Raw genomic sequence first — 22,904 nt, 5'->3', positions numbered from 1 at the left:
GATGTAAACACAGGCTCCTACAATTGCATGTTTAGTTTAAAGATTGCCTATGCTGGGGATTAATCTGTCCTGTTATCTAAACCAGCCCATAAACATTGGCTAGTCAGTCAATATCCCATTACTGGTATAGGTAGATATGCTTTGTTTCTAATTAAACATTCATTGAACACTGTTGCTTCTCTCCCCCTGCCCCCCAACAAATGGTGAACTTTCAAAGTTCATAATTGCTTTCAGAAATGCTGCCCCTTTCCTTGGTAAAACTTCAAGACAGGAATCACAGCTAAAGAATGGCAAGGCAGTGCCTAGAGGGATGTGCGTCATGGATAGATTTTGATTGTTAATGGCACTGTGTGGGGTCTGTGCAGTTTTTCCTGCCCCTGTTTACTCTATTTTTCAAAATAAATACATCTTAAATGGAAGAGTTTATTAGCTCCTGCTGCTTACTATGTACTTTAAAACATAATCTGTTGTTTGTGGCATTACAATAATCTCTATAGGCATTAAGAAATTGATGTCACAAGCACAGGATTATAACCACAGCTCTGCAATTTACATAGTAATACAAGGAACTATGAAAAACCTGCGTGGCAGTGTTTCACCAAAACAAACCCCTTAGAGTGCCGAGTTAAATTGTGGAATGAATAGATCCTGAACCCTTGCTATGAAAGTACATTTAAAACATGCACAAGCCACCTTTTTTTAGTGCAGCTAAAAAAATCTTTATCTCAATCTGGATGTGGGGCCAGGCCATGGAGAATGGGCCTCTTTTCCTTTATTTCTTGCAGGCCCAGACCTTTTAGGAAAGAACTGAACAAAGGTATTGGCTATATCATCCTTTCTTTTCCCTCAGTCAAGAGTCTTTCTGCTGTCATAGCTTTTATTGGCAAAGTTAAGGACCAGTTCATTCCAAAGCAGTTCCTTCCTCTTGCCTTCCTTTCCAGAGATGAGATGGCCTGAACAACTTTTTGTTGTGATTGCTAATATTACAGTGAACAAAGTTGCCTTTTCTTGGATTCCTAGTGGCTCACTATGAACTGATTGCCACTTTATGAGAGCTGCATATGTAAATAAGGCAACCTATAGATGAAGCACGAGTAGATGTCACTCAAGAGTAAGTGGAAGAGACCATGAATTTGTGGGGCCCATAAAGCTGAGAGTGGCTCCCATGGCTTGGGCAATGATCTACAGCTTTTGGTAGGAACCTGCTCACCAAGGGGCTGCAACCTTCTCCTACTGCCATAGGTTTTACTGACTGTGTGCTAAAAAATGGCTTTTCCACCTTTTCTTAACCTTTGTTGTATTAATGTTCATTCTCTACATCTTTGGAGCACAACAGGGATGTAAGAACATTATGTGTAGATTTTCTGTTCCTGAGACAAATAGTTCAATGGGGAAGAAGGAGAAGTCTCAGCTACTTGTTTGGCAGTGCTTTGGGAAAATAGGAAGGTACCATGTATCACTGGTTTTGGGAAAGAAATAGGCAAGTGTCAGATATTAACAAGGAGAGTATGTGCACTGGAAGAATGACTAAAGTAGCTTAAAGGTTTGGCACTGTCTTTCATTATTTGGGCTTGGTTTTGATTCTAAACCAGAATTGAGTTACCACATATTGCAGTGATCAAATACCTGCAGAGGTCACTGTCAAAATGGTTTCAAATGCTTATTATAGCTCTTAGCATGAGCAATAACATATCCCAAACCACTTTATAAATGTTCTCCAACACCTACATTATCAATAATTGATTCCACAGGGTAGGCTACAGCAGATGCAATTTGCTAAAATCCCAGTCAAGTGTCAACAAGCTGACTGGTTCATTTTATAATTTTACCAAGAAACTTCAGCAGCTAGTCATAAAGGAAGTACAAAATGTGAGATCTTGTTTCATTATGTGAACAAAAGTCAGTGATTTTTGGATGGAAAGAAAATATAATCATTCAGAATCATGTGGGGAAAAAAAAGATAGCTTTGAATCATTGAATTATCCATTTTTACAGGGTTTGAATTAGTACTTTTTTAGTATCATTAATTAAATCAGGAGTTTCTCTTTGGAGGTACCTCTTGCACTCTGAAGGGAAGGAAGTGCAAGTAGTGAAACTTGCATTTGAGGAGCTAGGAACTAGGCAGATTTGAACGCTCACTTTTTTCCCCACACCTTCCTTTATCTAAGCCTTCCTTAAAATATTTATCCAGATGTTGATCAACCCTGAATATTTCTTAACCTCTCCAACAGCAGGTGGCAACAAGGAAGGATGGATACAGCCTTTAATCTCCCCCTCCTGCACATTTTCCCTCCAGTGCAAACCATGGTGGTACCTGTGGGCAGTCACATTGTGCCACTCAACTGTGCCAAGTTGCACATTTGGGATCTCTTTGATCCTTTTCTGAACTCCTGGGTTCCTTCATGCCATAATGTGAAAGGACAGATTTCCAAAGCATTGACGTTACAAATTGTGGCAATCATAAAGACCACAGAAATGTGAAATGCACCCTCCAGTACATCCTCAGCTTTATTTGTGATAAGATACACTGGTTTCAATTACTCTTGTGTCAACACAGTTTACAGAAAATAAACTACTAGTTTTGAAGTCAAAAAGAAAAGGTGCTATTAGGGACAACTTGTGGCAAAGTTTCCAGGAAAAAATAAAATAAAAAACAACAATGTGCAATTCATTTCAATCTTAAACCCTCTACACAGTAAATTGAAGGTGGTGAGGGACAGACATATGTTCAAAACACACTCAAATTAGGGGGAAGAAAGCAATAGCATAGACCAGGCTGGGTAAAATACATTTTGGAAGACAAAGTCCTTTGTCCTTTGGAAGACAAAGTGAGGTCTCAGAGAGTCAATTCCAGCTTCCTGTCAGGGGGCGGTGGCAGGAGCTGTTAGTGAGTGGGCAGCCTGGTTCTGGGTTCACAGCTGCAGCAAAAACTGCCCACAGAGTGAAGGCAGAGAAAGGCACAAAGCCAACAGGAGCTTTCTAGAGCTGAAGTTGAAGTTTCTGGGCTGAAGCCCCAGCTCTGGGCTTGGGAATTTTATCGGGAGATTCAGAGCAAGGCAGGAATGGATGGCCTTGCTGTTTAGAAAAACCTCTGCTGGTTCCTGGGATGTGGATGGCTGGGAAGCTGAAGGAGCTTCCAGCATCATGTGTGGAATAAATCCCTGAGCTGAGTAGCTGCTGCCAGCTCCATCCCCACTTACCTGCACTGCTGGGTGTAGGGGCCCTGGAGATGATGTGCTGGGACAGAAGGCAGGGATAAGGATATTTTTTGGATTGTGGCTGGAGGAGGAGTAGGAAGATGACTTTATAATTGCTTTTTTATCACTCTTTCTGACTATATTGACTTAATACTTGACACAGCTTTGGCTGGCAAGTAAGGCCCAGATACATTCAGAATTAGATATGACGAGGCTCATTCTTACATGAGAAGAAAATCATCGGTTGCTACAGAAACAGCTCCATATCAGTCTCGTGGGGCATCTTTGCATCTGGCTTTTTTTCCCTTCTCTTTTGCTAATCTGTAGATAAGAGTCAAAGCAAGTGCAGCACATCCCACATCTATATAAAAGGTTGGAGGAACTCTGCAGAGAGCAAAGTGTGAAAGAACATCTCATAGATAAGCTAAACTTAAATGAATGAGTTAATTTACACTCCCCCTGCAATTTTTTTCCTAGTTTTGCAACTCTTGCTAAGTTAATTGAGGTGAAAATTAAATGACACCAGTCAGCAAATATTTTAAAGACCTCCAAAACCAAGGAAGAGAAAGGAGGTTCTTGGAAAAGGAGTTATTAAGAAACAGGAAAAAAATCTGAGGGGTGAGCTAGAATCTGTGTTGAGAAAATTGTATCTTGCAATGGAATAGTAATCCAGACTCACTTTCAGGCAAGTTGTTTGACTTGATCAATTCAGGAATTAGTTAAAAGTAAGTGTATATTATGGGTGAGCTGGGAACATTCTGCACACTGCTGACCAGCTCACCAACAACGTTCTTCAACTGGTTTCCAAAAATGTAATGAATTCTTGATGCTTAGTAGATTAATATTTATTGAGTGAATCAATGCTTAATTTATTAAAAAATTGCCTTCCTTGTATTTTAATATGATTTATTGCTCATCAGTGCTTATTGCATTAATTAAGGATTGTGTTAATTTTGTGGAAGTGAACACGATCTGCTGCAGGTTTGCTCTGGGCCCTGGTGCACTGTGCCTCTGGGTAGTGCCAGCGATGGAAATTGCTCCAGGTGGGAAGAGAATGAATCACCAGTGGCCTCTTCCTGCCCTTGGGATCTCAAACAGCCAGCAGAGTGGAAAAGAGGATGCTGCCCCTTAAGGGCAGGACAGGATTACAGCAGCAGTGATACAGTGATGATGCAGGGAATATTTCTGTTTGCCTCTTATAAATTATGGTTGATGTTGTGGGGATCATTTTTGTGTCTCTTGTGGAATGCCCTTTTGTCAACGTGGGTGAAATCCAGCCTTAGAGACATGGGAAGCTGTCACTACTTTCCTGACCAGGGATGACACTCATCACATTTCCATGCTCAGATTGTAAGAAATTCTTGGGACAGTGGGTTGCCTGAAGATTGGGATGGTCCCAAGCATCTCAGCAGGGGCAGGTGTTTGAGAAGTGGAAAATTCCTAAAGGCAGAACAAAAAAAGCCAGACATCTTGTGAGCTGAGTCTTTCAAGAAATCTGTCAAAACAGGGAGAGGGTGATCATGCTGGAGGGGGGCCACAGCTGCAATTTGCATCTTTCAACACTAAAGAAAGAAGCAAATACATAAAGCCCCACAGCCACAATTCTTCTGATGAAATTATTTTATTAATGGGTGTGACATTTGTAATGTCTCTCTCTTTAAATTCAAATACTGCTGTTTTTATAGCTGCTCATAAGTGAGTCTGTCTGGATTTTTTTTTTTTTTTAATCCATCTAGTTACTAGGCTGCTTGTATCCAGCTGAGCCCTAGAAACGGCAGAGCTAGCCCTGAGATCTGAGAGCAGGCAGGAATTTCTGGAAAGTGATTGTGTCCATAATTAGGGCATTTTTGCATGTTTAAATGCACGATTCTGGAATGCACTTTGCTGTTTGCTTCTCCCCGGGGCTGGGGTGAGTGTACACAAACTTCCTTTGATGAGCTAAATCAGAGAAACCTCTTCAAGGTCCAGTGAAGGTCAGAGCTGAGAATTTTTTCCTCCCTCTGTCACCAGGCAGGCAGGAACCACCGAGCTCCAGCCTGGAGCACTTGGGTGGAGCCAGTGCCAAGAACCTGGTGGCATTTCAAATCCCTTGCAGCAATTAGGTGTTAGATGCAAAAGATCAGTGCTGCTCCACTTGAAGTCAGAGAAATAACTTCAGCTTAAAGTTCAACATATACTCAAAGATTTCCTGGATCTGGAGTCAATTTGTTTTTTCCAAGGTCAGCTTGAAGGCAGTATTCAAACTGGAAAAAAAAATACAAATTGAACATTTCACTTGTAATAATTTCATTTTATTTCCCATTTGTTTGACCTGTCCTATATGCTTTTGTTTTCCTGATGCATCAAGCTAAGCTATTTTGGTTTTTCATTTAATGTTTATTTTTACCCCATCTAACAGACTCCAGTCAGGACTGGGAGCCAATTGGGCTGCATGCCTTTCTTGCTGTTCCATATCTTTACATTTTCCAACTTTCTTTGATGCAGAATATTTATATTCCACCTTTTTTTCCTGGTAGAGAGGCTTTCATGGAGTGTAGGCTTCAGATATATATTTTCTGCTCTAGCTGTTTGTTGGATATACAGCATTTAGAGTTCCAGTTGTGCTGAGAAATGTAAGCAAAGCTTTTGGCCCAGTGGGAGCTAAGCTCTGGCATTTCACAGCTTTGTACATATGAATCAGGATTAAGGTGCAGGATCTATATAAAATTTAGCTCATTAGGAGATGTTTTGTCTCACCATTCCCATTGGGAAGGTGGGTCCTGTGCTCACACGCAGGATTTCTTACTCCGCTTTACTACTCCCGGAAAAAGAGGGGGTGAGCAGGTGAACCAGGTGGCAGCAGCAGGGTTTTCTGCTCCCTTTTATGCTGGCACACCTGGAAAAAGGTTTGGCATTGCTAAGGTCATGCTCGGAATGACTTAGCAGAGTTAAGAGAACAAGGAGTACCTCTGGAAAAAGACAGATAGGAATTTTCTCTTAAATATATTTTGTGTTGTGCCAGAGGTAAGAAACTGAAGGCCAAGAAGGTTTCAAAAATGTGGTTTTTTCCAGCCTGACACCCCACTTGGCTTTCCAGCAGGCCAAATTTGCTGTTGTGTCCAACACAGCTCAAGCATATTCAGTGGATGACCAACTGTGTCCATGCACTTCAGCCAGTGAAGCTTTACCACAGAGAAATGATGGGTTTGGAAAGGAGTTTCATCAGTCATGATTTCCAAGGAAGAGCACTCAGGGTAGGGAATACCAAGACAATGTTTCCTCCTCAAGGACTTTCAGCTGTCACATAGGGAATACAGTGAGTGCAGTGATGAGAATTAGATTGGAAGATCAATAGGGCTGACAATAAATGAAAGTAACACAGACATTATTGAGCAAATTAGGAGAGAGAAATTAAAGTGGACAGTATAATCTTCAATACCTGCTAGACACACTGATGTTGGGCAAAGTTAGGAAGAAGATAGTAAGTTGGAAAGTGCTGTGATGAAAGGGCAGTAACAGTCTGCCTGTGAGATGGGGAAAGCCCTGCTTGTGACAGAAAGCTCTCAGCCCACAGAAAAGTGGAAAAAGATTATAGTGGTCTAGGAGCACCTGGATTTAAGTGGCAAGCTACAGAGAGACAGTGGTGGAGAGATCACCTAAGACTGGGAACACGGAGTAGGCAACAGCGCTGGCTACATGTTATGGGAAAACGAAACTTCAGATGCACCCCACCATCACAAAGGCTTTGGTGGGATTTTTTGGCTTGTTCCAGGCCAAATATTTTCCTAACTTTCTCATAGTACAAGTTTGTTCACCCTGTGAAGGTTTGTAGCCATTCCAGAAACCAGTCCTCTGTGTAAACTTGATTATTTGCCATAATAACTGCCTGTATTTTGCTGTCTGTACACACACCCAGTGATGATCAAATCTGGCAAGCTTTTGGGATGAGGGATATCCGGTGGCAACAAGATCCATGGGCTGACTGTGCTCAGCATGTAAAGAAGCTTTCCTTTTATCAGTCCTGAGCTTGTCTAGATCCTCTTGCATGTCTTTGAAAGGTTCACCCCAAGGCAATATAATTGTGTTTGATCACATACAGGCATTGAGTCAATGATTGATATGAATAAAGAATTTAGAGTTGCTTGTCCTGGTTCCATGTCTTCTTCCCTGTGGAATCAGAAATCACTTTTATAAATATATTGGTCCATCTGTGCTTCCAGCTATCCATTTCAAGTATATATTCCAAAAAAAGAAATAGTGACACTTTATAAGTGCAAATAAAAACAGATTAAAAGGACTGAGGAAGGGGTTTTTTCTCCCTTATAAAGTACATGTGGATCCCTTCCAAAAGAGTTACTGTGAGCCATGTAACTTGTAATTAATCCTGCTGTAAATGTCAGAACACTTACTTTGCAGGTCTAAGCTGACCCACTAAAATTAGTCCCCTTTTAACAATTCCTTTATAATTTGTTTTTCAGCAGAAACGGCGGCTTGACCTCCTCACAATAACCAGCCCCGGTAAGTGAGCACTGCCGTGCCGCTCTCTTCTCTTTTCTTAAAGAGATGGTTGTCTAAATGTGTTTTTTCCCCTGTCTCTGACATGCAAAATGAAAAACACTGTTCCCCAGAAAATCTTTCACCTAATAACAAGTGACAGCTATATTGTGCTCGGCAAAGCCCCGGGCAGTTATCCGTTCACAGAGCTGCCTCTTCAGACCTTTACTCTATGAATTGGAGTGCTGATATTTCTTTTAGCCTCCTGGGGTTACAGTTAGTGGTATATCTGCAGGGCAGATGCCCTCAAATCCACAAAGTGTGTTCAAGTATCACAGAAATGCAAGCTTGACTTTCCTTGGTGACAAATGGGAGCAGTTTGGGGAGTCAGGAGATGGTGGCACTCTGCATGTTTGGAAGGAGACACAAGGTCCAGGCTCAGGGCTGAGAACCCCAAAGTGGGTCAGGAAATATTCAGGTGGAATTAAAATTCCTTAAACCATCTGCTTCATGATGGCTTTTGTCATTTACCTGTCAAGGAGATAAACCAAAATTTGTACTTATTGGGAAAGTGTCAGGCTCTGGCAAGAGTGAGTTTTGAAGGTCTCAGCACCGTGGTGGAAATGCAGGTTGGCTCAGTTGTGCTCCTCTGTGATCTCAGCTCTTAAGGCTGGGTGGCTTTTAATTTATTCCTATTTGCCAGGCTCACTTTCTTCCCATTAGCTGCTACAGATGTTTGCTGCCCACCAGCTTCAGATGAAGCCCTGCTCAAATAGCGCCACATTTTGGTTAACTTTTTTCATTTTTCAGATGTGTGTATGAATTATGCTTTCAGGTGGGCTTTAACTGAGACTAATGAATTCTGGCCTTAACGGGTAATAATGTGCTAGCAGAGTGAACAGGTGTTATGGGAAGTGAACAAAATGTGACACACATTTGCTTGGATAACAATTTTGCATCAATAATTGTTCTGACACTCTAAATGTAGATATAATCTGTGACATAGTTTCTCCTTCACTAACCTTGTTAAAATAATAAGAATTAAAATAAGGAGGAGGAACACTTTGTTGGGACAGATGTTTGAGGCTATTGGCAATTGCATCACATTTTTGCATGTTCACTTTTCACGCAGTTTGCAATTATGTTAATGTATGCTCAGGGCACTTGCTGATAAAAGCAACAATACAGTGTGATACAGCTATTGTCACTATTCTAACTGTAACTTCAAGGACAAACATGGCATATTTTTCATTTTCCATATCTTCAGCATTCCCCATTTCTAGAGGAAAAAGAAAAAAAAAAAAAAAAAAGATCTCTGAAGGTCTTAATCATAGCACACACTCAGATCTTGGATAAGGGCACCGGAGTCCACAGGTGCTTTTTCAATAAGAGAAAAGAGGGTTGGGGACCAGAATGACTTAATGTGAGACTTTTCTGTAAAAATAACTTATGATACCTTTCTCATAATTTCTGATAAAGTATTCACTGTAAAAGGGCTGATTGGGTTGAGTTTGTGCATAGATGTGATCAGTAAGCAGCTGATCAGATCTCTGTTTAATAAAGTAATCTACTAAATGAACACAGCAATTACTTAGAAGGATCTTCAATAACTGTGTAGGTAGGCATACTGCACTAAAAGTGGGGGGGAAGCTTCCTATAACACATACCTTTTCTGAAATGCAAGTTTTACCTTTTGATATTTAACCAGAAATCTACCATAACTGGATACATAGGGAAAAAAATAATACTTGTTCATGATTACATAATAAAGTGCCTGTAGTTTTGCCTTCAGTAGAGGCATTTTCAAAAGAAGCTTGGTGCTGGATCAGGCCAAACTTACCAAAGAGCCTAAAGCTGAGATTTTTCAAAGGGGTTGAAAAAGTTAGGCACTCAATTCCTAGTAGGATTGGAAAATGTCATCCTGTGGATTAAAGGGTCTAGTTTCAGCCCTACAAATACAAAAATAAAATAAAATAAATCATAGCCTTGGGGCTTTTATCTGTCTTTGGAGACTGCTACTTTAAAATATTTAATTCTTTGAGTCCTAGTTCTAAGATCTGACATTGACAGTCTGCATTTACAAAGTCGTGATATCAGTTATGATGGCTGAGATCAGCCATAATCACTGTCAACCCTTAATTCACTGATTCAAATGAGAGGCGGAGCTGTTTAGTTGCACCTGCCAATCCTCTGGGACTTGTTTCTGTTCTCCACCTTGCCGCAGGCAGGCAGCCTTTGCTTTTGGCAGAGGTCACACAGCTTTAGTTCGAGTTGTGAAAGTCCTCTGTGTCCCACAAGGGGTGTCGGCCACCAAAACCCTATTGCTTAATTGCAAGAATAGAAAAAGGGCTTCAAAAGAAAAGGTGACCTCTGAGATTTGCACTTCTGTCACAATGAATATCATCTCTCTTTCTTGTGTGTGTGTGAAGCTCTTGATCCAGCTTTTCTACCTTTAGTCAAGAATTGATGGTGATCACTTGCAGATAGTACAACAGCTCTTCTCCATGTGCCGCTAAAACAATTTCAAAAAACTGATCATCCAACTAATGAGATTAATTGCAAGGTAAAATAATGTCATTAATGGAAGTTAAATGTTATTGAGACTCAGGTGCCAAAACATTTAAAGGGAGTTTGTGGGATCACAGAAACCTTAAAGTTATCTCATGGCAGTCAAACTGCTCCCCATGGCCACAGCTGTTGCATGATGCCCCAGAAATCGCCCCCAAAAGGGTCAGAATCTGTGCCTGCTTCTTGTTCCCTGAACCTCACCTCTACCCGTGCTGGGTTGAACCCACACCGAGAGTGACCCAGTGCTGCATCTTTCCCTGCTCCACGTCTTCCAACCCCCAAGCAATGTGTGCTTGGCTTCCTGAAACCTGCCTGAACAGGCTCTGTCTGGGCTTAAAAGCACATCTGTATGTTAAACTGAACTGGTATAGACCATTAATCTATACCCTGGACTGAGAGAAATCTGGGCAAAAGTGCAAAAAAAATAAAAGAAACAGGAAGAAATACAGATGGCTGGAGCTGCAGCTCCAACTTCACTGTTTGTATGGAACAATCAGGGCTCACCTCTTCCAGCATCCTAATAAAGCAGGTATGGAAAGCTTCACACTGTGCCCCAAACTGGAGGAAGTCTTTGCTTTGCTGTGGATCTCCAGAAACAGCCAGACACAAATGATGCATAAGCTGGAAGCAAGCCAGACTCCCTCGTGCTCAAATATATTCCTTTGAAGTAACTGACACCCCTGTAAAATGTGGAGGGGAGTTCACTGCTCTGCCTTGCTGCTGAGTAGCTGGAGGAATGTTAAGTTAAATTTATCAATGCTCTCACCACACTCCTTTCTTCTTGCCCCTTGACATGTGAGGTACAATTAGAGTGCTGCTGTACAGTTCAGGGTGCCCGAGTCAGAGCTGGTGTGCGCAGTGGGGTGGGGGAAGGATGTTAAAAATTCATTAGGAGCTGGCAGGGACATGCTGGCAGGGAGTGGGACATAATGAGATTTAAGTTTTGGTAATTTAAATTTTCTTTAAACCCAGCTTTGCCTCTGAATTGGATCCAAAATATTTTCTTAACGCTATTCTAGTTGTCTTTGAGGTTTAGGACCAAAGCTTGAGGTAGTTTAATTTGGCCTTGTTACACAAAGGAGATGAGGATCTGCCCTTCATTTCTCTGTGATCATGTTCTAGTAGCACTTTGAACACGCACATGCAATCACATCACATTTTGTGGTAACCACTCAATAGCTGCAAATAAGATACCCCTGTTTCCATAGCTTTTCCATGGAGACACAGCTTTTTGCATCTCCTGTGTTTATGATAATAACACAGCTTTCCAATTTCTCTTCTCAGTAAGGTAAGTTCCTCTCACACTGAAGTATTTTTTAATTATTGATACCATAAATGGAAGTGTGTTGGAAACTATTGGCTTTGAAAATAGCTAACATGTGATATTATCCAAGAACCATCAGGAAAATTCTTTTGAAATTCTCTTTGATTCAGCCATCCTCAGGGCTTTATCCTTCTCTACCAGTCTCTCTACTGCCAATTTAAAATAACATTCTCTTGAAATCAGTGCAATGTCAGGAGAAATTCATCAGCACCGTAGGTGCATGTTTCCCAGATGTATATAAACCTACTACATTTGGCAGCAGTAAATTGATTGCATTTAAAAAACCTGGGGTAGTTGAATATTCCGTCGTGTCCAGCTTGGCTACCGCATGGAATATAAAGTAATTTTTTTAAGTTTCTTTCAGCTCTGCTTTAGATGAAAAAATGTAAGTGCTGACTCTGTAATTCCTGCCTTTTGATTTACTCAGATTTTCCTAATGTGCAAACGACATCAGAGCTTTACAGGCAGGGACAGAGTAAGATAATCCTAATCTCTATTGAGATTTGATCAGAAATGTTAATGGTTTGTACATGCTTCCTCCTAACATTCAAGATCTTACACTTCTAAACAGGGAAAAAAGCTTGATTTTAAAAGTATTTATCAGTCTGATCTATGTGGTGAAATATTCTCCCCCCTTTAATATCATCAGTGCTGCATGCTCTAAAAATGTCTCCATTTCATTAATTTGTGATATACTGCTACCCTGAATTCTTTTAAGGTGGCTTTAGCTTCTGCCATACATATTTTACTGCTTTAAATTATAGATATAGGACTGTTGCCTAGTTAATTTCCTCTGGTTAGGAAAATATATTTCTGCTCTCCTGGCATTGCATAAAGTGATATGTGGGATTTGCTATATTTTTTAGCTGATTAAGTTTTGCATTTCTACATATTACTGTTTATGAGACCTCAAGTAAAAGTGCGTAAAGGAAGGAGAAGTTTTATAGTATATTTCAAAGTTTCATTTAACTATAAATTCCACCACTAAGCCCTGCTACAAGACTTTTCCATTACCTTCCTGGATAGTCTGGCTATCAACTTCCTTCTAATTGAAGCATGAAAATAATATGAACTCAAAGTCATGAAGCTATAAGACAGGTATTAGTAAAAATGATACCAACTAATAAAATGTGACAGAAAGTTGTTTGCTGCTAAAACTCGGGGACATTTTTTTTTTTGCAAGTCCTTATTAATTAATAGCACATTGATTTTGGTCTAAGTATGTGTCAAAGGATGGCACTGAAGTTTTCAAACAGCCTAACATAACCATTGCTTATGTATGTTAGTGAAGCTTCACATGCTCTTTTACTTGCAAAAACTGGTGGAGAAAAGAAATTACTTAGAATTCCAGTAATAATTGAGTCTTTTAATGCTCAGTGAATTATTTCCCATATCACTGGGTATTAATCCACCCATTTGTCCACAATAATATGAGATAACTGGGGGAGTCAGACTCTCACTGCTCAGCAAGGCAATAGACCCCAAATGGTTTCTCTGAACCCAGAGTACAAGAATTTCCCTACCATAAAAATAAAATATAAATGCTAAAATCTCTGCTCAAAGTGAAATTCTCTTGTCTGTCTTAGCTGAACCATAAAGCTATAGGAAGAAGTTCCAGACTTGAAGAAACTTTAGCAAGTTAATGGTACTAACAGAGAGCAGAAGGAAGACGTGGACTCTTTTACTCTTTTTCCTTTTTTTTTTTTTTGTGCCACTAGGTTGGCTTCAGCTGTCCTGAGGCTAATTAGGAAATTTTACTATATCAAATTTCTCATCTTTACAGTATCTGAAGAGCTCTAAGAATTTCCATTTGCTGTGATAAGGAGAAATAATATTGTTGCTTGTAATTACTCATTCATGCAGATTAGTACCTTCCTAATTCTCGGTTATACCTCTGCATTTGCTAGAATAATAATTGCAGAGATGCCTCCTGCTCCACTGTCTCTTTCCTCACTCCACGTCCCAAGAGAACAAGTCCTCCCTGATCTTTCTGCCTGTCCCCTGACCTATTTCCACCTGTGTCCCCAAACATCACGCACGTCCATCTCAAATATCCCGATCTTGAGTTCTACTGAAATGACACTTTTTTGATTCAATAATGAAACCAGAACTTTATCCCCATTTGGTTGTAGAATGTTTACTTTTAGTAAGGCTGTTTCATCCCCACCTTTGCATTTAAAAAAGCGACCTTTTTTTGGATACGTGTAGAAGAAGTGATATTTGCAAAGTCAAAATAAGACTGCAGAGAAGATATTCTAAAGGCTAATCCATTACTTTTGAAGAAAAATATCAAGCTTTACCACAATTCCTTATTATTATTCTGGGTCACCATGGTGTTTCCATGCACCTTGGCATGTCCCTTTAATTGGTTCCTTACATGGGAAGGTCCGGCACAGTTGCATTGAAAGCTGACATTTCTAACTAACTGACCTTTTCAGGCCCAGTGACACTCCTATAATGATTATCCTCTAGCATTGTTTGGACACAATACCACATACTTCACAGCACATAAAGAATATGTTCTTTGAGAACTATTCAAAATGCCCAATCTCAAGTTAGCAAAATGAGAAAATTGGGTGCAAACATTCATCAGAGTGTTATTGTGCAGGTATCGATTTGAATGCCCTTTCATTTCTCTGGGAAAAAGTGTTGTATTATAGAGCTCCAAATTAACTTCTGTTCTGTTTTTTTCCCCAGTAAGTATAAAAAGGTCAAATTCATTCATAAGGCTGAATAGATTTGCAGGATATAAGCAATAAGATAGCAATCAACCTTCAAATAACCTTTAAAGAGACAGTACCTTTTCTTATGAACAGTAATTGATCTACTCATTAAGTCACTGGGTACTCTTTGGGGCTCACCTGGGCAAAAATGTGTAAGGATGTGTAAGACCTGTGACGAAAGGATGTCAGCTACAGCAAAACAGGAACAAATCCTCACATGGAAATCTAAATATTTTACAGGTTTTGAGGGGTGTAAAGCTGATGAGAGGATTGATATTGCAACATGAGTTCCTTGATTTTACTGTTATAAGGGTGAGTGGAAAAGATGTAGAAAAGACCTCAAAGCATGAATTTGGTATTTGTGAGGACAACAGTCTGAGCATGTTCATACCTGCCTGAAACCTGGATACATCTTCAACTTGCCTTTTGGATTTAGTGGCCAGTGTGGAAGGGTGACCACTGCCTCTGGTCAGTCCATGTGTAGGGGGTGCACATATGGGGGCCCTGTGCTACACATGGGATGTGGCCAGGCATTGTTCCTCTGTTAAATTCAGTCAGATTGTCAAATGAAGGCTTTCCATGCACCGTGAGGGCTTTGGGGATGTGTGTGGGGGTTCATCATCTCTGCCTGCATGGACATAAAACCCATGTCCATGTTGTTGCAGCACTGACTCCCTGGGTGCTGCCTCCTGTCTCCTCCAGTCCTGGACTGTGGCTCTGCAGCTTCTCTTGTGTAAGCAGGAGCTGCTGAAGGACTGCTGGAAATCTCTTCAAGGGAACAGTGTCTAGCCAAAGACGAGCTCAAAGTGCCAGGATTGCCAATTTAGGATAGCAATCAGAAGATTAGTGTTCTGACCATGTCCATATTTCATTTCTGCATGTAAATCCACATTATGTTTTTAGTATTATTTTTATGAATTGCATATAGGCTGAGGACTATTTTTGCATAATTGATTACAGTAAGTTGTCTTGGTTCTTATCTTTTTCCAGAATTTTCAGAAGCAGCAAGTATCCCAGGTGATGAGGCTTTTTATGCTGTAAATGTTTGCACATAATACTTTCTGTTTTACTTCACAATGGGCAGAATGAGCATCTCACTCATTTAGAGGGAATGAAAATCAGCAAGTCTGTGCATTGTGTATTGTGATCCTCTTCTTGTGTAAGCTCAGGGAAAACTTAAAATAGAAACTTTTTTTCTCATAAACCCCTTATTTCTTCAGTATCAGATGGAAAGGATGAAAAATATTCTTCCTTCTTAATGAAACTTTGATTCTCAAGGTCACCTGTCACTCTTCACTTAGGCACATTTCTCCTTGCTGAGTGACCTGAACAAGACAAAGTGGAAATCATTGTATTAAATATCTAGAAGGCAGCAGAGGATTATATTGACACCACAAAATAGAACACAGTGCAGAAATGCATGAGCCAGCAGAGCCCTGAAGAGCAGAGCTGTGCTGCAGCCTCACCAGTGTGGGGACAGCTGTCTCCAAGCCCCGATATTTGGGTGCTGTGCCAGAGACAGATAAGCCCTAAGTCCTTTCTTCACTGGCTTTAGGCTGCTGTTATTCCAGTGCTGCTGAATTGCACCTGGGCCTGAATCTTAGCTTGTGTTTTTGTTTTTTTTTTTTAACCTAGCCAGGCACATGCAGCAACTGTGTTTCATTTCTATTTTAGCAGCATCCATGTACCCCAGTCCACAGGGGTGTCATCCTGCTGGATGCAGTGACACCAGGCTGCTCCTGAATAATTGGAACTTAAGTAGACAAAGCTCAGGGCAGTGGATAGGAAACATGGAAAGAGAATGTCAAAAATAAAACGTTCTTTTCACAGAACTGTGTCGCTTTGCTCCCCCTTTCCTCCCCCTTTCCTCCAATCTCTGATGTAACAGAAAATGGCAAAAACAGTGGTGATTATACAGCAACAACGAGTGGGACTGAGGAAGAGGGGAGCAGGAACTGCACAAAGCACTTTTCCTAAGCTCATTTGTTTCTCAGGATTGCCAGTGGGCTCATTTCTTTTGTATGCAGAACACTTCTGTTAAAGCAGTCAGCCAAGGTCACAGGGAAACCCACAAGAAAGGATAACCCAGAGCCCTTATTATTATTTTGAGCTTGTAACAAAGGAATTTTTAGCAGAGATTTGAATGGGGAAGGTGTACTGGTTCTGTGAATTCAGACTGTAGGTGCAGCATAAGCCATGGTGGAAAAGAGACTTGTTCATCACACAGCTCAGTGGCGTTTTGGAGGGAGTCATTTCAGCTGCTGCTAAATGAGATAACGCGAGGACTGTTAGGCAGTAGCAGCACTGCAGTGTCCTTAGGAAGCAGTTAAAGGAAGGTGAAATACTGTTTGAACACCATGCTCTGCTCCTGACGTTGCACAAGACCCTGCTGTGAGTGCCAGGACAGAGAGTGCTGCCAGAGGAGCCAGGCAGAGGAGGAGAAGGGGCACAAGGCAGAGGGGATAAGCAAGGAGGCAATATAAACCAAAGTCACATTTCTGGGCCATATGAATCAAAATTAAAATAACTGTTCTCAAAATACCTAGGAGATAGCAGGAGATTGTGTTATTCATGATGCTTTATTTTATTACCTGCCCTGTTGCACAGCTGCATCCCTTGTCCTTATCCTCTGGGGACTACTGGAGGGAAAGAAAGAGGGAAGGAGGGGAGGAGGGAGGGAAGGCAGGAAGGCAGGAGCAAAATTCTGTTGTGCTGAACCCACCTTCCTTCCAGGGTGTGAGGGTGTAGGGCCTGTGGGTTGGCCTGCGAGGGTGTAGGGCTGGATGCCAAAGGAACCCTCACTTAGACCTGCTGCACATTTGCTTTGGGATCTGATCCAGAGCACTTAAATTGCAGCTGACTTGGACCAAACCCCTAATTCTTGTCAAAGGTTGGACAAACTCAGCAGCGAGAGTGACTTCACGCTGATCCTGAGCTGAGCCCCTTCACTCCGGGAGATGGGCTCGAGTTTTGTTATCCAGGCACTCAAAACTCTTTCCATGTTCTGGGAAACTTTCCTAAATGGTCTTGTTTGGGCTCTGGGCTGGATCACCATGAGCAGCACAGCCAAGCAAGGCCTTCCCACCCATGGGGGACACCTCTGCCAGGGCGCTGGTTTTCACACTGGCTGCGTGGCCACTTGTGGCATCCCAAAAATGCCTCTGGAAGCACCCAGCATGAGCAGAGCTGGCAGGCAGCAGTGCTGCTCCTCATAAATACAAGCCCTGGGATGTCAGGCTGGCCTGGGAGTGAGCTCTCCCTGCAGCCCAGGTGGCTTGGCCGTGGAGCTCAGGAATTGACTGCGGGGTATTACTCTCTTAAGGCTTCGTGTTATAGTTCTGTTTTCTTCACCTTCAACCCCACAATGGATTATGGCCATACTTTCTCCTATAACTAAATGCTCTTCTGTCCTTTGACAAAACAGATTTGTGTCTTTTCATAGCTTTCTGTAGAGGGCTAATAATACATGGGAAAGCTTTACTACCCACAGGAGAATTTGCCTGGCCGTAATAATAAGAAATGCTGTTGAAAAGTCATGATCAATGTTAATTCAGTTATTTTTCATTTTCTCTTTTTTTATAATGAAATCTTCTACTTTATGCATTTTATCCAGTGCTACCCTATGAAATGCTTGTTGGAGAGTAGGGTCATTGGTTATAAAAATGAGTTCTTGCTGTTCATCCTCATACGAAAATAACAGCAATATTTTGAAATGATGAATTTAAGGGAGGAAAAAAAACCCAGTGGAATCTTGGACGTACAAAAGATGTAAATATTGTTTTCCAGGCTTTATGGTTCCCCGATGCCTCCTCTAATTGCATAGCTAACCCTGAGTTTATTAAGTTATTTTCCAGAGTCAAACTCATTTGTAAACATGTCAGAATAAAAACTAAATTTAAAAAACAAAACCTTTGGATTGGAATTCTGGAGTGATAAACAAACTAATTTAGAATGTATTTGCATGTAATTTACATGTGCCAAAATAGGATTGCATGTGGTTTGTAAATACAGTTCTTGAATTTATTTAACATTACAGAATAGAGCAGAAGAAATTAATAGTAGCTCCAAAAAAAAAAAAAAAGGTTAAAATAATAAAAAGATGGCTTCAAATGGCCCATGTTTGAATGTGATTCAATGTGCAGAAACTGCTGAGGAGAGATAAGCACGCAGGGAAAACTGTAAATTCTAGCAGCAACATCTGTAGTAGTTAGAATACCATGTTTTATAGCAATTCCTTACCTCCTCCCACGGACATTACTATGGCACACAGCATATTTATTATTCACTTTCTGAAAGAGATGTTTGCCTAGCACAGCCTTAAAGATAAAACCTGTTTCCTTTCTTTTAATGTTCACTCACTCAAAGATGATGCGAGCTTCCATTTGAAGCTTCTGGGCCAGTTTGACCTGTAGGCTTTGGCTCAAGATAACAATTTGTAATTATCTGGGTTATTGCAGTGGTGCCAAAGGATCCATCAGCAGGTAAATCCTTTGCTGGGTGCAGTCCCCATCTGGAAAAGACCTGAATCCTTCATTTTTTTTCCACCTGAAATACATCATAGAATCATAGAATGGCTTGCACTGGAAGGGACAGTAAAAATCATCATGTTCCACCCCTTGCCATGTGCAGGGAGGATTCCCCTCCCCTAAATCAGGTTCCTCAGGGCCCCATATATGTAAAAAATCAGGGTGGAGCACATGGTACCACCCCACCTCTGCCTGCTGTTTCCAAAATATGCAGGCTGGAAGGAAATATCACCTGTGGAGACCTGAGGCAGAGGGAGTGACAGCAGCCTTGAGACTAAGCAGATCTGGCTTTGGCTCCTTGGCCTCTGCTCCTGCTGCCAGTGCTGAAATGTGTCTGTACTCTGGGCCTTGGGATTAAAGCAGCTGTGCTTGGAGGGTAGAGGAAATGCTCTCTGGATAGAAAGGGATTGAGTGACTACAAATGTAAGCACTGTGTTTAATAGTACTGGATTGCATTGCTGGAGTTATGGGGGAAAGAATGCTTTATTTACTACAACAAATATATGGAATGCTTGTTTTCAGGCTTGTCTTCAAATGCCATGGAATATCCCTTCCTATATTCACAGCACAGCAGCATGGAGCTTAAAAGTGGCAGCAAAGTGGTCCTGCAATCTTTGCTGTAAGAGGGTCTGTAAAGCTGGTCAGTGTTCAATCTCACTTTTTTCCAGACTTTGCTGAGAATAAGTAGAAATGTAAGGATTTCTCCTCTGAATCCTGGGATATTTTTTCTTGACTGGATTAATTTAATATATTTTATTTAATTTTTAGACAAAGGGGAGGAAAAAAAAGAGTAAGGGAAAGCAGACTTTATGGGATAGGAGGCAGAGCTTTGTGGTGTATTTGTTATGCAGCATTTTGTTTGAGCACCATGGAAGAATATTATCAAGGAGGACCAGATGTCAGGAACCTTTTCCATACATTTTTCAGGTCATAATACTTCTATTTCAATGTGCAGATAAATGTTGCTAAATATTTTCTTGTACTTCTTATAATTTCATCTCTGGAAGAAATTAATTGTAGCTTGAAGAAAAGGGTCTGTTTCCCACTTGGCTGTGAGCCATTTTGTATATCTGCTTTAAATGTTAATTATTAATTAGGATATAATCTATTTAAATCTATTTAGCTGTCCATTTCTTCCAAAGAAGGCAGCTGGATGAAACAAGAAACATGCATCATTATAGAGATGATAAATTAGGCTCTTATCCCAGGAGAAGACAGTTCCTCAACACCAAGGTTGAGATATACCAGGGAGGGGAGGAGCCTCCCAACCTTGTCCACTTGGTGCTGGATACAGAAAGTAAGGATACCAAGATGGATTTTTTAATTCAATTATTGGTAGTGAGGGACCATCATTCCTATAACATTCATTCTAACAGAGTTATTGTTGCTGGGGAATGGACTTAGTGGGAGGTTGAGTGTTTTTAAATTGTATTGGAAAGTGAGGAGCTGGAAAAACAATAGCAGGTGATAAAAAAAAAAAAGAAAAAAAAATCCAACAAGTAATAAAACTCTTTTGCACATATCGAAAGTGAGGCACATCCCTTCCATGAGCATCAGTGAAGCTGCAGCATTTGTATGTCTTACAAAATCTGAATGAATTTGCTATTTTGGGAGAGTGAAGTTGGGGCATATATCTTTATAGACATGAATGGCTTCTTGACAGAAAATACGTCATGGCTACCTTAATCAACTGAGTCCTGAAGATGAAATGTGAGGCTGGCAATTGGCACCAATGACCAGCTGTGAAAACAGGAGTTTCTCTCATTTCTTTTAATTATATTCTCATTCATATATTTACATATTTTATCTCTTATTTATTGCAAACTTTATATCAACAGAAAAGGAGAAGCTTTGGATTAAATTTTGTATATTTGTGTGTTTAAGTCTTTATTTGCCAAGTTAAGTGCAAAACAGAGCCCTTGTTTATATGAACAGTATTTATATGGATTTATCTATAGGAACAGTTGAAAAGCTGGGCCCTAGATTGCACAGCTCATCAGTGTAGCTTCAAAGCTTTCCCAGCAAACAGCTGAGGGACTTTGGAAATGTGCAGCGTGTTCCTGAAACTTTAAACGACACCATTGTGTTACCTGAGGCAGCTCTGCAGGTCACAGATCAGTGCCTGGGAAAGCCAGAACATTTTCTTCCGTGTTTTATCTGTATCCATTGTTCATAGACGATCAGTTCCAGAAAGAAACATCCTGTCCATGCTGGTATTACCTTCAAAAAATTGCCCCACTGGAGCACAGACACACAGCCCAGCCCAGATACATGTGCAGATGCTGTGGAGTTATAAATAAGTTTGTGGTACTGACAATAATATGGCTCTCACCTTTTTTAAATTTTATTTTATTGTAACTGAAGCTGTTGTGTGCTTTTGTGACACAAAGAGACAGACACAACTGAACTTTTGTTCTGTCCAGAACTTGGGCAGGCAGCTCAGGCAGATGGTCCATTTAGGATCCAGAGCCAGAATACTGGCATATTCCCGAGTTCCTTCAAATGTGGCTGCCAAGAGTAACATTCAGCTGTGATGGACTTACCTTGGACAAGGAAGTCCAGAAAGGCACTCCCTGCTCACGGGATTGCATTTCATGACACAGAAGCTGAAAGCTCCTTAAGATAAAATGGATGCTGTGCCTCAAATTTCTGTGCAGTTGTCTTGACCTGAGGAGTTCTCACTCCTCAGGAGTGACATCTCAGAGCCTCTGAAACATCTGCTCAGTGCACAAAAGCAGTCAAAAATGCAGAGTGTTTGATATCAGCAAAACTAAAGAATAAATTAGATGTAACAATGCACAGCTCACAAAATAGGTGGCAGAGCCAGCAGAGGTACTCTGAAAGACAATGAGGATGATAAGCAAAATGACTTTATCTGAAAAGAAATCAAGTAGAACTGTGATTTTTTTTTTCCTGTAGGATTTGCCACTATGGAATGGAGCTTGAACTGAGCTTCCAAAGTTTATGGGTTTTTTTTTTAATAGTTAAAGATGCTGCATCCTGTATTTTGAACCACATGATTGTGGATAAATACCACAATAAATACAAGTTACTACTGGCCCAATGATCATAGCAAGTTTATATTCATTAAGGGAGAAGGCTGTACTATGGTGTGTTTGAGAAGGACTAAATTCCCACAGCTGTAGAAATTTCTTAGCAAATATTTGAACAGAAAATACTTTTCTGTTCCATTTCTGTGTGGGTGTGTTTTTTTGGTGTTTTTTTTTTTTTTTTTTTTTTTTTTTTTTTTGTTTTTTTTTGGTTTTTTTTTTTTTTTTGGTAGGAAAATGCACTAATTGTATATCTCCAAAGCCACATCCCTTTACATGAAAGAAAACAAATTTAGCTAAAAAATCTGTTATGGTTCAGTGATACAATGAAGAAAGCATTTAAAATTAATAGCAAATGTTTACCCTTAGTGGGAATAGGGGACATAAATAGCTTTCAAGTATAAATAGGAGAAGGGGAAGAAAAGAAGGGGGGGAAAAATAAAATAAAAACATGAAGGAAAAATCCATGTGGGCAAAACAAAAAGTTCTATTTTAGTTTATTTTCTGGGATCTCTTTCATTCTAAATAAACTGAAACTCAGGTTTTAGTTTAAAATTATGATTTTCAAAAGGCCGATGTGCCTGGTAAGAGTTTCCTTTAGTTTCTGTCACCTTGGGGTAAAATGCTTTCAAGTCCAGCAATAACAGAGAGGGATTTTGTTGGGGATAAACACTCTTAAATGAGGAGTACAGGAGTCCTAGAGGAGCTGGGATCACCTCAGACCCAATGCTCTGCTAAATTAGCATGTCTTGGAGATGGGGGGTTGCCATTTTGTTTGTGCAAATACTCAGAAAGCCAGCTCGTGTGACTCAGGTTAGCACATACTGATATTTTGACAACAACCCCCAGGAAACTAATTAAAAGGCTGATGAAGGTTTAGTTAGCAAAAGTTAAATACTAATGAAAGGCGGTCAGTGTTTCGAGAGAAAAAGGATTTGTCAAACGATTCTTTATGGCCTTTGGGTATATCACATATATGGTTGATGAAGCTGCATAAACTTTTTAAGGTGTTTGATTTAGTGCCTTACAACCTTTTTAAAATA

The 22,904-nt window shown here is 40.5% G+C and overlaps 1 protein-coding gene across 11 annotated transcripts in view; it reads left to right on the top strand.

Annotated features, from left to right (window-relative positions):
* Nucleotides 1-22,904, top strand: part of LOC137478706 (cytosolic carboxypeptidase 6-like) — an 886,432-nt gene that overhangs the window by 463,670 nt on the left and 399,858 nt on the right. For 9 of the 11 annotated variants that reach the window (XM_068198694.1, XM_068198699.1, XM_068198693.1 and 6 more), the window contains one exon: nt 7,655-7,694. In XM_068198694.1, coding sequence (XP_068054795.1) covers nt 7,655-7,694 — 40 coding nt within the window. The remainder of the gene's footprint in view (nt 1-7,654; nt 7,695-22,904) is intronic. The other 2 variants (XM_068198695.1, XM_068198689.1) reach the window with 1 other exon arrangement.

The sequence above is a fragment of the Anomalospiza imberbis genome, chromosome 9 (genome assembly GCF_031753505.1).
Source record: "Anomalospiza imberbis isolate Cuckoo-Finch-1a 21T00152 chromosome 9, ASM3175350v1, whole genome shotgun sequence".
In the NCBI taxonomy this organism is placed as follows: Eukaryota; Metazoa; Chordata; class Aves; order Passeriformes; family Viduidae; genus Anomalospiza; species Anomalospiza imberbis.
This window is presented reverse-complemented; position numbering and strand designations above follow the sequence as displayed.